This window comes from Chionomys nivalis, chromosome 10 (assembly GCF_950005125.1).
Source record: "Chionomys nivalis chromosome 10, mChiNiv1.1, whole genome shotgun sequence".
Lineage (NCBI taxonomy): Eukaryota > Metazoa > Chordata > Mammalia > Rodentia > Cricetidae > Chionomys > Chionomys nivalis.
Genome location: NC_080095.1, coordinates 27036505 through 27054349, shown reverse-complemented (window position 1 = coordinate 27054349; position 17845 = coordinate 27036505). Strand labels below are relative to the sequence as shown.

Here is a 17845-nt window from a genome sequence, read left to right as displayed (position 1 = left end):
GCAGATGCCCAGGCCCCAGGAGCACGTATTTCTGAACATTTATTTAGTTTTCTCTGAGTTCTGGCATTGCGTGAGGGAACTACAGGAAAGCCCACGTAGCTCTTTGCTGCGTAGCTTGAATGCATTTTGTAGCCAACACCAAAAGTCCATCTATCCTATATTTTGCTCTTCTGAGAGTAAGAGAGTATAAATTAGACCAACTGTGCGATTTGGAAACTGAAAGTGTTTGGCTTCAGTTCAAGTCCCGGCCTGCAGGTTACAGTCATTTGAGTCACAGCGCGGCTAGTAAGATAACGATCTGAAATGAGCTGAGTCCTCGGTGTGTAGAAATTGTACACATGGAGTGGTCACTCGGCATTCCTCGTGGAGGCTCACCTAAGCTAATGTAGGCCCCTGGCTTTGGAAATGGAAGTCTGTGTGTACCTGTACACACATGAAGATAAATGTGTAAATTCCACTTTTACTTTAAAAATTGGAATGTGGGCCAGCGAGCTGACACAATACGTAAAGGTGCTGGCTGCCAGGCTTGACTTGGTGTGTTCAATCCCTGGGACCCACATGGAGAGAGATGAAGTTGTCTCTTAAGTTTTTTGCTGACCTCCATTTGCACTGCCCTCCCCCAATAAATGCATATTTATATTTGAGCCAGTGAATTGGTTCAGTGGGTAAAGGTGCTTGTCACCAAGCCTGATGACCTGAGTCTGATCCCTGCGTTCCGTGTGGCAGGAGAGAACAGATTCCTGCAAGTTATTCTCTGACCTCCACATCACAACACACCATACCACTCCCCCAAACAGATAGCTGTTTCTATATACAATAGCAAGTAGAGTAATTGTTTTAAATTAATGGTGAGCTTGCCTAGCAAGCACAAAGCCCTAAGTTTAGCCCCCCCCCCAAAAAAAAACAAAGTAAAATGAGAAATAAATATGGTCAGAATTATTCTTTTGTTGTTGTTGTTGTTTTTGTGGTTTTTTTTGTTTGGTTTTTTTTTTTTTTTTTTTCGAGACAGGGTTTCTCTGTGGCTTTGGAGCCTGTCCTGGAACTAGCTCTGTAGACCAGGCTGGTCTCGAACTCACAGAGATCCGCCTGCCTCTGCCTCCCGAGTGCTGGGATTAAAGGCGTGCGCCACCATCGCCCAGCAAAGTTTCTTAATATGGCCCTTAACCTTAACTCCCTTCCCAAGGTTTCTAAGACCAAGGTCTAGCTAGACAGACAGCAGGAAGAAGGTGCCCAGGATGCGCGTTTTAGTCTGTCAGCCCCACGTAAGAGATCTGGGTACTAGAGAAAGAAGCTCAGCCTCGGGACAGAAGTCCTGCGTGTCTCTCATCTGACCGGAATTTGAGAGCAGTAAAGTTACATTGCCAGTTGACTATTGAATAGAAAATAATGTTTCCATCATTCCTTTTCAGAAGTATAATGACCCAGGAAAGCAGCTATGGGAGGTGGACAATATCCAGCAGTGATGAAAGTGAGGATGAAAAGCCCAGACCTGACAAGCCGTCAACATCGTCTGTCCCCCAGGCTGGGCAGGGAGCGGTGCAGGGGCCTGTGCACACCTGCTCGGAGGCCCGCAAGGTCGCCCACAAGAGACAGCTCTCACCTGTGAAGTTCAGCAACGCGGACTCAACATTACCTGCCAAAAGGCAGAAGAGTGAGGCCACAGAAGGTCTCGGCTGGTGTCTGTCCAGCAGCGATGACGAGCAGCAGCCAGAGACACAGCAAGCCCAGCCTAAGGACATGGTGGTCCAAGAGAAAAAATGTTCCTCCTCGCTCAGCATGCCTACCGCCCAGCAAGTTGTCCATTGCAGCCCTCCTGGGCCCCAGAAGGCAGAGGATGAGTATGAGACCTCAGGGGAAGGCCAGGACATCTGGGACATGCTGGATACAAGGAACCCCTTCCAGTTTTACCTCACCAGAGTCTCAGGGATTAAGGCAAAGTACAATTCCAAAGCCCTCCACATCAAGGGTAAGGACAAAGGCTCTCAGGAGCTGGTGAGCTATTTCCCTCTTGGTAAAGCAAGGAAGCACAGCTGAACCCATCTTAACTACTGGCGGGGAGGGGTGTTCACCCTGAGTGCAGACAGGGTTCTTCTCAAGGCCCCTATACCTCAGCCCCTAGTAATGCTTGGCACAGTGCTTAGAATTGTTTATCTTTCAAGTGAAGACTAAACCTGACTGGTGGCGCTACTAAGTGTCACAAGCTTGGTGGTGGTTCCATATGGTCCCTGGGCCAGCAGCATGAGAATCACCTGGACCTTGGAAATGCCAGTTCTCAGCTCTGCTTAGATTCAGCAAGTCAGACTCTCGGGGGTGTGGGCCTGCCACCTGTGCTCTCTCTAAGCCTCCAGGGACTCACAATGCCTGCTGGTGTTTGAGAGCCTTGAAAGTTGGTTTGGGTTCCTAGGACAAAGAAGCAGAAATGAGTCCTGTCGTATGCAGGTGGATGCTTCAGGTATGAGGCAGAGAATGGTCGCTGGTGGTTTTCTGCATTCCATGGAGGAACAGCAGAAGGTGTGGACTCAAAGGGCACAGGACTCCCTCTTGGCCACTCATCCATGCTACGGGTGAGACAGTGTGGGATGAGGGTCCAGAACAGAGTAGATATGTGACGTGAGCATCTCCCGTATTCGTATGGCAGATAGACACAATAAGCATCCTGTCATATTAATGTTTCTCCTGGCTCATACTCACGGCATAGATTGTTTATTCTCAGTGCAGTTTTCCTTATCAAATGCATGCCAGTACCCGATATTCTCCTGTATGATGTGTACATGTTGGTGGGCTTAATTTTATAGTAGTAAGTCCAGCTCTACAAATTTTTGAGCATCTCTTCTGTGGGTACCCTGAGATACATAAGGTAGTTGCCAGTGGTTTTTGCGCTTTGTCTGGGAGAGCCTGACATAGGAAACAGTGGAGTAGAATGGAAAGACTGCTCTGTGTAATACAATAGTAACAACTTGCTCTCAGCAGCAAGATTTAAGGAGGGGGCGATGCCATCGCGAGGGCTTTACATATATTCTGATTGTCAGAGCAGCCTAGTAAGATGATCAGATGTCCTTGGACATGTGATAGATCTGCAGTTCAGAAGAGTTAAATCACTTACCCAAGGTCACAGAGCTGCTAAATGGTAGAACCACACTTGAATCCAGTTCTTCTTGTATCTAAATCCATTCTGTTTGATGTATCCTGGTAACACTAGCCATAATTGTAGGTTCCCTTAAATTTCATGGAGGACAGGGGCCTTCGAGTGGATCCTGGAAATGGGCAGATAGGGGGAGGGGCAGCTGGAAGAGGGTTTTGCAACTTATCTCCTAACTCTGCTGGTCTCGAAATAAGGAGGAGCTTTCTTGCTAGTCATTTTGTTCTTTCAAACTCTTTGTACCCCACTTCCCCCCAATCTGGCCCAAAGTCTAGAGTACAGGAAGCACCCAGTGACTGTCAAATAAGTGAACTAGTTCACTTCCTTCACAGAAGACACTCAGTAGGTACCAGCAACCTAGAACCAGACATCCTGGGTCAAACCTTAGCTCTCTGACCCTTGCAGCTGGGTGGTCACACACAGCATCCTTCTGAGATGCTCCTTATCCAAAAAGGAAGAGTAACACTTGACCTCAAAACTTCTGGGAGGATTGACTTCATTCATTCAATCCTGAGAATGGTATCTGTTCCCTAAGAAGTCCTATATAGGTGCAAGATGGTGGTGATCGTGGTGCAGTTAATGGACAGCACCCTTCCTAATCTGTCCAGAGTCAGTTCTGAGGGGAACCATGTGGGAATGTCCCCAGAGGTGACCTAGAGTCCCAAGGATGTGAGTGTCCTGCTTTGGGAAGCAAGTACTCTCTGACTACAGGGGAGCACCATTGTGGGCGTAGATGGTATGGAGGGAGGTAAAGAGTCCGAGGTCCAGGAAGAAGAATGGAAGTCATGAATGATGCATCAGTAGAGCCCAAAATTAGGCAGTCATCCAGGACCTAAGTTTTAGATTTTACTTTTACATTCTACTTTCTCAAAGATTGTAATAAATATTAAGTCATATAAAATATTTTTGGGAGTTTTTCAGAATATTACAACCTAGCCTTGTATTAGCTTTTCAGTTTTCTCTTTTCTTGATTGTCACTGGCTGCTGGACGTGGTCGTTGTATAGAGGGTTTTTATCTGAGATTCCATTTGTTTTGTCTTTGTAGATATTTTATCCCCTCTGTTTGGAACACTTGTCTCTTCAGCTCAGGTGAGTTTATGGTAAAGTGTCTTTTCTTTGGGTGAGGAGAGATGTGTGACGGGAGATGGGCTTCTCGGTCCTATACAGTGTCCCCTAAGCTGGCGTCTGCCTAGAGCCTGGAATCCATGTTGTGGAATCCATGCATGGCATTTCTCACTTAAGCCCCATCAGCATAGAGCACAGAGGCCGCTCAAAGGAAAATACCTAACTCTTGACCCGGCCACAAGGACTGTTCAAAAAGTCATTTCATATTCCTACCTGGAAGAGTTAGAGAAATATCTCCTCCCTCATGGTTTGCTGGTGCAGTCCCCTGAGGTGACATGGTGAAGACCAAGTCAAGTTTGAGTTGCCTCAGAAAAATGAATGTTCTGTATTGACCAAAAAGGAGTAGAATTTGTGACTACTTCTGCATGTTCAGGGCTCTTGGTGCTGACAAGTCATCCTAACGGTCCAAAAGCTCAAGGTCTTATTCCTGAAGCAAGCAGAGGTGCCACCTTCCTGTATGACGTGGTCCTGATCTCTAGATAGAACCGAATGAGCTGTGTCCGTGCATTCTCTCTCAGCTAGACTTGAGGTCCTGGGCCCAGGATTGGCCAGGCATAACGAGGAGGCTTCCTTATAAATAAAACACTTATAGAGTTGTGCTCAGTGGGTACTAGTTACGAACAAGTTAGAGTGTACCAGGTTAACTGATAAGTTGTGCTAGGAAGAAATGGCCTTCCTAAAAAGCTCTGGGATCTTTGTCTCTGACACCTCAGGGGAACTTGGTAGCCCTGGACTATAGAAATAATGTAGGACAAATAGAAATGTTGCTGAAGTACGTGCAGATAATATCCATAGAACCTATCTTGGGCATATGGCTCCATTTATACAGATCCCTTTAACCAAGTGTTCTTCAAGGTGAAATTTGGGGTTACTCTTACATATTGCAGCATAATTGTCTAGATCTATGAACACTGTAGTACGTGGTTGCTTTAGAAACTGTTTGACAACAGTTCTTATGAACATACCTGTGGATTACTTTTCTTTTTCGCCCTGTCTAGTTTAACTACTGCTTTGACGTGGACTGGCTCATAAAGCAGTACCCACCAGAATTCAGGTGAGTCCCTTGATGCCAGAGTGCAAATAGTACGGTAGGATGCGAGACTTGCAGCTCTCAGACTAGACACCCATCTCCCCATATTTCACTTGACGTCGTTGTGAACAGAAAACATTTATTTTGTGAGGACAGCATTTTATTCATTTAACTTTTGGAGGGTGTGTGTGTGTGTGTATGTGTGTGTGTGTGTGTAGGCTTCAGTATTTATCTTCAGGAGTCATCTCCTCCTCTCTTCTTTTATATCTTAGTCTGTTTGTTGAGACAGGTTTTTTGTTTGTTTTTTTCTGGTCCAGCCCCAGGGACCTATCTATATTCACCTCCCCAGCTGTAGATTACAAGTGTGTGCACCACTATGCCTGGCATTGTATGTGGGGATGCTTGTTCATTTCCCAGCTGCCCAGACCCAAAATAATCACACAGAAGTTATATTAATTGCAACACTGCTTGACCTGTTAGCTTAGGCTTCTTATTAACTGACTATTACATCTTAAATTAACCCATTTCTATTATTCTATGTATTGCCACAAGGCTCATGGTTTACCAGTAAGGTTCTGGTGTCTGTCTCCTTCGGCAGCTACATGGTGTCTCCACCTTCTTCCTCCCAGCATTCAGTTTAGTTTTTCTGCCTTGTTCTATTTTGCCCTGCCACAGGCCAAAATAGCTTCTTTATTAACCAATAATAATAAAACATATTCACAGCATATAAAGGGGAATCCCACATCAGGGCATCTTTTACACAGGTTCTGGAAATCTAACTCTGGTCTTCATGTTTACACTTATCAAATGAGTTACTGCCTCTGCTTGAAAACGCTTTTTACGTATTTCATCACACACATTCTTTTCATAGACTTAGTATTTTCCACTTTGCTCTTTCCAGATGTAGAAAAGGACAAATTCCAACTCAAGTAACAGGACTTCATGGGCAATGTTAATGTGAAGGAAACAGTTGTCTCAGTGTGGTATCTAGATATGTCCGTGTGCCCAGACATTGCCCACATGCCATGCTTGGCTCAGCACATCACAGCTGTTCTTTCTAATGATCTTTTTGTGCCAACCCAAATGATTCTTCCAGGACTGTATGTGGAATTAAGAAAGGGGACCATGATCATCTCTTACCCAAGCTGTGGTGCTGCTAGGCTTTCAATGCTGCCTCTGGCAATTCTTCAGCCTCCTGTGAAGCAATACAGACCAAGCAGATGTGGCCCTGCATGTGACACGGCCATTTGTGTCTGTAACACAGATTTGTGCAGAATCCCCTAGCAGTAAGTAGGATGGAGGAAGACACAACAAGAAAGCAAGAGTGCTGTCTTCAAGACCTCGGCGCATTTAACACATCATTGCGGAAACCTCTGGCGTTAGTGTAAAAAATCTCTGCTTTGCCACTCAAGGGCTTGTATTTGGTTGGAGAAAAGAACATTTGCTGTGACTACATATAACAGAAAACTCAAAATAACAGTAGCTTAAATTAAAAAAAAAAAAAGAAAAGATAAATTCTTTGCAGTCTAAACTCCAAATGGTGGCTGTCTGTGGCGTAGATAGAGAGTGCCAGGGGTTTTTCTGTGACTTAACTACCCACCTTTTCTGTCATTCTGTCCTTCCCTCCTGGGGTTTGACTTCAGTCTCCAGTCACCTGGTCCAGGATGACAACCTAAGGTCCAGTCCACTTGTCTGTTTTCCGGGTAGCAGAGAGGAGGATAAAAAGAGGGAGCTCGTATTCCGTGTGCCACTCTGCGCAGTTCTGGCTGCTCCCAAGTAGCTTCTGTTTTGTGGAACCAAGCTCAGTCACGTGACACGAGCCATGTCTAAGGCTGGATATGTAGTCTTCTAACTGAGTCCACCTTGAAATCAGGGTTTCGCTCAGAAAAGAGACACTGGCTATATGGGAGTAATTTGGTGTTTGCCTCCAGCTCTTCTTGGCAGCAGTCCCTGAACCTCACACTGTTGCTTTCCGGTCTTTTTCCCTTTGCTTCTCCAGAATCTTATAATCAAATGTCACCTTCCCACAGTATTGGCCAGGTGTGGGCTATCATGTCTTTAGTGCCTTGGTCTTTTGAATTTCTACGCCTCAGTACCTCTGTGTCGAGTATAGTTCGAGTCGTCCCAGAAATCATTGGTCAAGTTGAAATGAGCTCCCTGGGTGACCACTAATCCAGCATGCTGGCACCTTATAAAAAGGAAGTGGTTGGACACGGCAACAGGGAAGACTGAAGTCACAAGGAGAATGTCATCTGTAAGCCAAGCAATGCTTGGGGCCCCCTGAAGCCAGAGGCAGCTGGCCCAGATTCTTCCTCAGTCCCCTGTAGGAGTCAGGCTGCCGGCACCAGGCTGCTGGCACCAGACCTCAGGCTTCCTGCTGCCAGATCTTTGTGGCCTAAGCCATTTGGTCTGTGGCACTTAGTTACAGCACTCTAGCAAAGTCAAGGGACGCAGTCCTCCTCTCTACCCCCTTGTTAGCAGATGCATTTTGGGAAGTCATGAAAATACTACAAGGCTCAAGGATGACCTGAATGGTATGGTAACTTCAAGTAGCATCCAGAATTAAATTGTAGAGCGCTGCAGGTGGTGAGGGTCTGCATCTCACTGTGTCCAATGTTGACCTTCTTCAGGAGTCCATAGCGTACCCCGTGGTGCTCTCAGTCAACACCTCTGTATGGGCGTACCCTGTCTTGCCTTCTGCAGTATAACATAAGTGTGGCTGCAGTTGTTTACCTTGCTTGGATGCTTGTTTGGAGAAAACTCCTATTTTTCTCGTTTGGGGAGGACTTGTAAAGATACATTGATGTCTAAGGATTAGCTGAAGAAGATGAAATGTCTCTTAAAAGTCCTTTTAAAGCCAGGCATGGTGGTTTGTATCTGTATTCCAGCCCTGGGGAGGCTACAGAAGAGGATTACAAAATTTGAGGCTAGTTTGGGTAGCACATCATGTTAAGGCCAGCCTGCACTACATTTCAAGACCCTGTCTTAAAATAACTAGACAGAAAAAGTCTTTTTAATGTGTTCCTAAAGAACATTTTATAGTCTTTAGAATTTGCCATAATTACTGGTTAGCAAGTTTGCACCTTGCTGGGGGGCTTGGGACTGTTCACTTTTGAGTCCTAGATCTTGCTCGGTACATAGAGCATGTAATAAATGCTTGGTGAATAGGTGCAGGGAGAAATATAAAACTATTATTGGTTTATGACAAGGAGGAAAGGAGACGTCAACTCACTATACAGGAATTTTTTTTTTACTAATTCTCATTTATTTACTTATGTATTTTGTGTGTGTGAGCATGTATATGTGTGGATATTCACATGGCAGAACACACTTGTGACTAGAGGACAAGTTGTACAAGTTGGTTCTCTCCACCATGTAGGTTCCAGGGCATCAAGCTGAGGTCATCAGCCTTGTCGGCAGCACCTTTGCCCTCTGACCCATCTCGCCAGTCCATGTCTTTGGTAGGCACCATCTGAAACAAGAGCACAGAACCCTCTCTGTGCTCTTTTGAACCAAGGAAGACTAATACTCAAGAGTTTGCAGAGCTGTAACTTGCCTGTGTCACAGTTGGCCAGGCTTGGGAATCATGCATGAGTACTGGCAGTCACCTGATGTTAGCCACAAAGGTCTGAAACAAACGGCAGGGACTAGGCAGCTTTTGTTCCTCAATGAAGCAAGAAGCCAGCTTTGTGAACAATGCATTTTAAACATTTCCGATCTCTTTTCAGGAAGAAACCGATCCTGCTTGTGCATGGAGATAAGAGAGAAGCCAAGGCAGACTTGGAAGCCCAGGCAAAGCCCTATGCAAACATTTCCCTCTGCCAGGTAAGCTGCTCTTGCTTGACCTCAGGCTGAGTTAATTGAGTCCATCCTCCCGCTGCGGGCAGCAAACCCCCCTTAGCGTTACCAGCAGATCCTTGTCTGATTCCGGCTTAAACACTCCTGAAGTGACTCCCTTCACTAGCAGGGACTCCCATGGTCAGAAAGACCTTTTTCTTTAGCTTGACTTGAAGTCTCCTAGTGACTGCTACATGTTGGTTCTAATTTCTTGCTCTCTGGAAACACAGAACAATGTATGTCTTCCTGGCTCGTGCAGAGATTTCTTCCTTTCTTTTCTTTTCTTTTCTTTTCTTTTCTTTTTTTTTGACATAGTTTCTCTGTAGCTTTGGTGCCTGTCCTGAAACTAGTTCTTGTAGACCAGGCTGGCCTCGAACTCACAGAGATCCACCTGTCTGCTGGGACTAAAGGCGTGTGCCGCTACCGCCCAGCTTCATGTAGAGATGTCTACATTTGAGGTCAGCTACCCTCTTCCCGTAGTCTGTCTCAGGGCTGAGCTCCCTCTTCTGCTGTCTGTGTTCAGTACAGCATGCATCTCTGCTCAGGCCAGCTAGCGCTTGGTTGTGCTTAGTTTGTCTTGTGCTTCTTGTAACCTGGATTTCAGCATGCGACCCGTCTCACAGATGCAGCCCAGTGGCTCTGGGTCTCTTTGAATGCAGCTGATAACTGCTTCTGTGACACTTCCGACTTCCGTTAGCCACCACTGATGCTTTAAGTTCTTTTCACATCAGCCAGAGAAACGGAGAGCCCCGTAGAGTAACAGCCTGTTAGAAATTGAAGGGAGCCCTACATGGCACGAGATCCCAGCGCAGTGAAGGGACATCGAGTGGTCACATACTGGAACCAAAGCAGAGAGGAGGATGAGGCAACAGAAGCCGTTGTCCAGTTTCTCTGACTCTTCCATAATTTTGTCCTGTGCTCGGTAGTCCGCCTGCAGTGTGGCGATAAGCCTTGGGCTTTTTTAGAGTGGTTACTTTATACACTGCCTCTAGAAGGACCTATTTATTCCATGTGTTATTTTGAGCAACAAGCAGGCAAGAATGGGAAGAAGAGGAGTTGGGGGGATTTTTTTTAAAAAGCGTTCCTTTCTGTGGAAATGAGAACTGTGAAGTAGCAGGTAGAACATCCACCGTTTCCTGCCTCTGTCAGCATGGTTACCACCATCCCTGAGGAACCACAGTGAGCCACGGCTACAGTTTTCTCTCCTTGTCCTCACTGCAGTAAAGTGGGCTCAAGGTTTCTGATCTTGGACTGAGGAGACGGCTCACCGGATAAAACATGCTTCCTGCACACATGTGTGTGTACACACCAGGGCTTTTTCTCTGAAAGTAGAGACATGATATCTGGGTCCCTTTCCTTGTAATTTTCCTTCTAGGGTCTCTTTTCTCTCTCACAATGGGAGAGTTTTAGCTCACATTTGATTAAGCTTCTTCCAGCTCTAAATGACATCGATGATTTTGTTTTAAACAGAAGACATTAGGTCACTTTTAAACACCCCACAGCGTTTTTCTCTGATTTAACCCATTTCACATCATGTCACTATGGCTTCAAAACGTGTCTTCTGGACTGTGGCTGTGGCTCAGTGCTAGAGCGCTTGCCTAGCGTCCACAAGGCCCTGGGTTCTAGCCTCAGAATCACTAAGAAAATCCTCTCCCACAAAAAGTGTTTGTGGTTCATCTTATGCACAGAGATATCTTTATGCCTTTGTTCAGAAGTCGCCTAAAATTCTGTTGTTTGCTTTGATTTCCACCGACAGAAGAGGTGGAAAGTAAACTAACAGTAAGCTGACACAGGAATCCTGAAGGCCCTGATGAAAGTCTTCAGACAGCCTCTACCTAGCACCACGTTTAGGATGGCCACTAGGGGGCGCAGAGACACACCTCTCCCAAGCCTGTTCAAGAAACCCTACTAGAGCGCCTCTGGTCAGAGTATAGAGGGAGACCCGAGAATCATGGCCCCGTCCTGACATACTGTAGTGCCTCCCATCTTGAATTTTTCTGGTAATAACATTCATCAAGGAATCAATTGGGCATAGATTTAGTGCAGGGGGCTGGAGATTGAGGTGACGGTGGTAGCAAAGGGTCACTTTGCCTGAGTTCCGCCTCCCGGCTCTATGCCTGGGCAACCGTACAACACTCCTGGATGGAAAACACTTTTATTTTGATATTGGGCAGCTTAAATAACGGACATCCAGGAAGCTGAGAATTTGAGTCCTAGTGCAGGTCACTCCGGTTCCTGATAAAGGTTCCTCCTGCCTTGTAGACAGACGGCTGTATTCTCATGGTGTCCTCACACGGCAGGGAAAGGTGGGGGTGGACTCGCTCTCTGGTATCTACGAGGACACTGTATTGGTTCCCCTCCTCCCTTCCCATGACTTTATTTGACTTTACTTACCACCATCAAGTCCCCCTCACTAACCCTGCCCCACTTGGGCTTCGGCTTTGACACGTGAGTTGGAGGATGGGCTTGGCATGAGGGTTCATTCCACGATGCTCATTCTGGCCTTGTCACTTTCCATTTGTTTAAATCTAATTTGTCCATGTATAAAATGGTTTGCTAATGGCATTCATTACAGCATTTGAAAGAGTTGGTGCATTAGCCCAAAAAAGCACGCATTAAAGAGCATCTATTGAAGTTACTTTCAGTCCGTTGTTTGTGCCTGAAAGCATGGAACGTGTGACCAAACTAAATTTAGAAGCCAGTTCTCTTAACCACTGCTTCTTCTCAGTTAAAAATCAGCTGATAAAGTGATTCTGTAATTGTAAAGACATGAAGTACAGTCTATAGCTTTCTTCTCTGGCCAGAAAGCACAGACACATGCTGGTCTACCCGTGTCCCCCAAGCTGCACGGACCTTCGGGAGTGCCTGCAAACTGTGTTGTACCTGCTTGCATATAATAGCCTTCCGTTTCTGTCCCTAGCAGCCAGCCCTGTCCTTCCATCATTTGGTGGGGAGGTTTCCCTGGATGTTCATATGTCTGTCTTGCTCACAGCAAACATGCCTCTTTCCTAAGCACTCGTGTGTCCTGTCCTATCCTCTGCCAGCAACTCCGGGTCTCATAGCAATAGCCTGTTTTAAAGAGGAAAAAGCAAAGCAGAGAATGTTTTTCCCAAAGTCAGGCAAATATGAGGCAGGATTTGAGCCCAGGTAGTGTATTCCTAAACTGATCACTCAGCTGTTTGTGTATCCCATAACCTGTTCTTTCTGGCATATTCTGTTGACCGACATCTTGTTGTGCACGATGGTAGATAAAATGTTTATTCTCAACATACCTACACTTACTTGTAAAGATGTCATTCCAGAGTACAAGGTGGGTTTGGCATCATTTACTTCCAGCTTGTGCTAATTTGTATGAAACGTTCTCTTTTAATTTAGCATCATGATGTCTTTGTGTTGCCTTCACATTCAATGCTGTTTTAAATATATCCTTAAAACTATTTACCTTAATTTTTCAATAGAAAAAAAAAATCTCATTTAAAATTAATTGTATCCTTAAAACTATTCACCTTAATTTTTCAATAGAAGAAAAATATCTCAATTAAAATTTTGTTTAGAATCATAATTATTTTATTAGGTTTTTGGCAGCTAAAGAAATTAGGCTTGTCACTCATAATTACTGTAGTTAAAAATGCAGTATGTATTAAATCATGTGGGATAACAAAAAAAAAGTGTTTTAAATGAGCATTATTGGGTGCTAAAATAAAAGCTGTCTTCTGCCAGATGATGGTAGTGCACGCCTTCAATCCCAGCACATGGGAGGCAGAGGCAGGTGGATCTCTGAGCCCAGGCCAGCCTTGTCTACAGAGTGAGTTCCAATACAGCCAAGGCTACATAGAAAAAACCCTGTCTCAAAACGCCACAAAAACAAAACAAGCAAAAAATAAACAAAAAAACTGTCTTTTGTTTGTCCAACAGAGGGCAGTAAAACAGTTTTTTTAAGTTGTTTTGGTTCCCTCCTCCTTAATTTCCAGTAGCTAGGAATAGTAAATATTAAGTGAGACTTTTAAAATAAATTGTTTTTTTCTGTCCTAGGCAAAGTTGGATATTGCATTTGGAACACATCACACGTAAGCAACTTAGACGAAATGGGGGAAGGTGTGATTTTAATTGGCCACAGGATATGAGCAAGGAGCTTTGTGAGCTGATCCCAAGATTCAGCATAGAAGCGTGAATCTGTGACTCGGGTCTCTGCCTTTCACTCAGGACATCGGGCGTGGCTACTTGGAAGCACAGAATTACAAGCGTGGTCCTTGTGATCACAGATGATCCTGTGTACACAGTCAATGCTGACGGCATCCCTGCTTCTCACAAGTTCTGTGATTTAGCGAGAATGAGTTGTATTGAATAGTCTGGTGTTAGTTATTGATCCTTTTAATATCATAGACCAGAAAACTCGGGCTTAGAATAAATGAGTTGATTTTCCTTGGGGATGAAAATAGGAATTGAACTCACTTTTAACTTTAGTTTTTAATTTGTTCTTTGTTTGCTCACTGCTACAATTGACTTTGTATCTGCTCTACCTCATTCATCCTTTGCACCTTAGAGCAGCTCACACATGTGCATTTTGTAGGTTAAATCCAGCAGTTCTCGATTCGGAGAAGTTACTGGAGTTTTCCATTCCGAGCTAGGGAGTATCCATGGTTTTCATTTGCAGAAATGTCAGTATCTTATAAAGGATGAACTCGTGTCTAGAGATCTGGATTGGTTATTTTAAGAATTGTTCGTCAATCCAGGGAAGATAGCACACATATGCCTGTAATCCTACCTCTTGGGAGGCTGAGACAAGGGATCCGTCTCCATGAGATCCCCGTCTCACCAGAAAGTGACAAAAATTATTCATCAATATCTATAATGTCTTTGAGTGTCAAGTCTGGAGGATGCCATTTTGTCCTCACAGCTTTTCATCTTTGGTGAGAGCACAAACCAGAGCATGTGAGGTAGAAACAGAGAAAGCCCCAGCTTGTGGCGATGAAGTAGACACTGTCTCCACAGCCTGGAGCTAACAACAGTGGCTGTGGCGCAGTTCCTGGGATGACACGCCTGAGCAAGCATGCGTTGACCACATAGGGCACACAGCAATCCCAGGCACAGTGTGTTACTTGGTACTTTAGAATGGGAAAGCTTTTTGGTTTCCCCAGAGTTGGGGAGCAAAGCCAAAGCAACTGAATGGACCATGTCTTCATCTAAGCAGGGCCCAGCCAGCGCTGCTGGGGCATATTTCTTCCCGCCAACTTCTCCAGCTGGCCATCCTTCTCACCAACACCTCTTCTCCCCATCATTTTCTAGTAGCATAAAATGTTCACCGTCTCACCTCTGGCTGTGTGCCCTACACACAGTGCCCTGATTTATGGGCGTGGGTGAGTTCAACCATCTTCTACAGGTTCATTTGGTGACCTAGATAATACTGTTTCCTCCAGCCGCAGATTCTGCAGTTGTAAAATGAGAATTGCTTCTTCTTGGCATTGTTTTGACACATGCTAGAGCATCCTAAAACAGTGCCTGGAATGGAGGTACCTGGCGTTTATTTCCTCCCTTCTGCATAGCACACCTTCCCATTGAGGAAGCAGCCCTTTTGTTACCCCACTGCTTAGGGACAGTACTGTGGGTCCACCTTTTTGGGGAGACTTCATTCCTTATCTCCCTATAGTTTTAACTATGACTTTACTAACACACATAATATTATCTATGAAAAGATTAATATATCTCCCCTTAAATTAATTCTTAATTCTGTTTGATAGGATTCACTGACATTGATACATGATTTCCTCGTAATTGATGCCTTGATTAATGGAAATATTTGTAAAGTTTCTATCATGAGACCCTAGCTAGTTTATCCTTAATTATAATCAGCTGCTAATGTCGCAACTGTGTGTCTTAATTTATCCAGATTTCAGGGACCACATTTCATAACTACAGAACAGATAGCTCAACAGCTGTCATTTCTTGAGCCTTGCATTAATTTATTGTCTGCCCACTTGAATTACTTCCTCCTTTTGCTAAGAACTAAATATCTCATTCTCTCTTTTGATCCTCCTCTCCCCTTATTTAGTTATCTTTTTCAAGAGGCAGGACCTTGGTCACGCCAGAGCACAGTCACACAAGGTCACCTGAAACCTACCAGCCTAGTCCTGAACTCATCATAGGCACAATTCCGCCACAGCTTCCCAAGTTGCTAAAGTTACAGGCATGTGCCACCATGTCTGGCCTTTCCCTTCACCTTTATATACCTCCAGTGTAGCTTCAACTTGTGGAGTGGCTCATTTGGGGAGAAACAGGCTTGTTGCCACATGTATCTACTGAGATATATAAGCTAGTAAGAACTAGCATTTGGCCTTAGAAGAAACCATAAAAAATAAGCCAAGAAGCCGGGCGGTGGTGGCGCACGCCTTTAATCCCAGCACTCGGGAGGCAGAGGCAGGCGGATCTCTGTGAGTTCGAGACCAGCCTGGTCTACAGAGCTAGTTCCAGGACAGGCACCAAAGCTACAGAGAAACCCTGTCTCGAAAAATCAAAAAAAAAAAAAAAAAAAATAAGTCAAGAGAAGCATTACAGCCTTGAGAAATGAGACTGTAGTTCTAGAGAGAAGACTGAAGTCTCTTAGTAACTGGATACACTCTGGAGATAAAAGTCACCAACACTTAGTTACAAAATGAAGCAGGGCACCGAACAGGAATGAATGCCCAAGTGTTTATTAACCTTTACATTGTGCACTTGGATTTCATTGTCATCAGTCCCAAGTCGGGGTTGATCCTTCATGATCCACATGAAAAGAGGAGGCTCAGGCATACTGACTGGTTCACTAAAGCTCCTGTGACTTCTAAAGGACAGGCTCCTGTCTTTAGACTTCACATTGAGAGCTCTTGTGTATATCTCCTGTCCTCTCTCACTGGAAGGAAAGTTAAGAAAAATATGTTAGTGATGTAAGACGCTCCCCTGGAAAGAGAGGGCTCAGTCCAGTCTCCCTTGAGTTCATGGAGGAGGAAAGAGACTTGCTTCAAGCCGAGGTACGCAATGGTGACAAGCATGGCACATGGCACACATGTCTGATGAGGACAGGGCATCTGGCGATCTTCAAAATGCAACATTAGTAAGAGATACATTTTACATTCTTAGTACACTGCATGTGTGCGCAGAGCCACGGGCTGAAAGAGGCTCCTGAACAGATACTTTAAACCTGTGCCATGTATGCGCCAGTTGTTGCAAGCAGGCTAGGCTGTACACAGCAGGAGGTTCTGCTCCTACCTTGCTTGTAGGGCATGTCCCTGTGGTCCATAATGAAATGATAACCGTGGACCCTAAGGGACTGGTGAAGGGATGTGAGTTCATGAACCTCAGATATTCTGATCATTTTTAGAGGGTAGCTTTCTATAGAAGGGGGTTTATAATAATTAAAATTTGGGTAATATAAAAGGTTAAGAATTCCTCCAGCTGTTTCTTGCATTCTTGTTAGAAACCTGTTTATTTGGAAAATTCTGTTCATGCTTTTGTTCACCTCCCCCTTTTTGAAGGAAAATGATGCTCTTGCTCTATGAAGAAGGCCTTCGAGTTGTCATCCACACCTCCAACCTCATCCGGGAAGACTGGCACCAGAAAACCCAAGGGTTGGTAGGGCCCTGCACTGCATGGCAGGCTTTTATGCTGGGAAAGGGCAAAGGCAAATGCTATTTGCATTCCTTTTTCTTTCTGCTGTTCTACCTGTGCAAGTGATGGGCATGTGCGTAGAAAGGGCATTCCAGCAACAGCCATGGGATTTCTTTTGCAGGGCACTGTACATGCTCTACCTGAGCTACATCCCATACCCCCTATACTGCTCCCTGGCCTCCGCCCTCTCTCTTGAGGTAGCTAATGTTAACAACTTGGTGCAGAATCATCTGTGACCGTCACTGTGTACAGGAATATTAACATGCAAGTGGTTTGTGAAGTTTATTTATTATAGTCTCTTTTTTAGTTTGAGAATTTCTCACATGCATATAATTTTTTAAAGTTAAGTCTACCCCTTAGTTCCTCCCCTGTGTACTCCGACCACTTTTCTCTCTCAACTTCGCATGCTCTTTTTATTTTTTTTTAAGCCTACTGGGTCCACTTAGTGCTACCTGTAAGTGGGACTGGGACCATCTGCTGGTATGGGAAGGCAGTGTAGAGAAGTGAGTTTTGTTTTGTTCTGTTTGATCCCTGTGTGCATTGTTTTGCATGAGTAGGGACACGTGTGTGCCACCATGCACATGTGGAGGTCAGATGACAGCCTATAGTGTCAGTCCTCAACGTCAACCTTGTTTGAGACTGGGTCTCTTGCTGCTATGTGCACCAGGCTAGCTGGCCCACGTTTCTGGGGATTCTCCTGTCCCCACCTCCCATCTTGCTGCAGGTTCACTGCGATTATGTGTGTGAGTTACCGTGCCTGGTGTTACATGGATTGTGAAGATCCAAACTCTGATCTTCACACTTGAACAAGCTCTTTAACCACTGTGTCATCTCCCCAGCCCAAGGATTTGTTTGTAAGAGGGATTTCTAGGGGTGTGTTTAACTCGAGTTCAGCTACTTCTTTCCCCCTTGGAGAATAGCTTTAATTCCTTTTCTTTCATTCAAGTCATTCTTGTACATCCCTGCCTTCTTGGGAGAGAGCTGACTGATAGCCTTCTCTGTCCAAAGACAATGCGGGCGTTTGTCTAGCTTCATTACAGGACCCCAGTGTGCTCTGCTGCTCCCCCCACACA

At 45.0% G+C, this 17845-nt stretch overlaps 1 protein-coding gene across 2 annotated transcripts in view; it reads left to right on the top strand.

Annotated features, from left to right (window-relative positions):
- The window catches only part of Tdp1 (tyrosyl-DNA phosphodiesterase 1), an 83491-nt gene that overhangs the window by 6035 nt on the left and 59611 nt on the right, over positions 1 to 17845 (top strand). For both annotated transcript variants that reach the window (XM_057782491.1, XM_057782492.1), the window contains exons 2-7: positions 1410 to 1966; positions 4185 to 4228; positions 5263 to 5318; positions 9023 to 9119; positions 13164 to 13198; positions 16640 to 16732. In XM_057782491.1, coding sequence (XP_057638474.1) covers positions 1417 to 1966; positions 4185 to 4228; positions 5263 to 5318; positions 9023 to 9119; positions 13164 to 13198; positions 16640 to 16732 — 875 coding nt within the window. In that variant the 5' untranslated portion in view covers positions 1410 to 1416. The remainder of the gene's footprint in view (positions 1 to 1409; positions 1967 to 4184; positions 4229 to 5262; positions 5319 to 9022; positions 9120 to 13163; positions 13199 to 16639; positions 16733 to 17845) is intronic.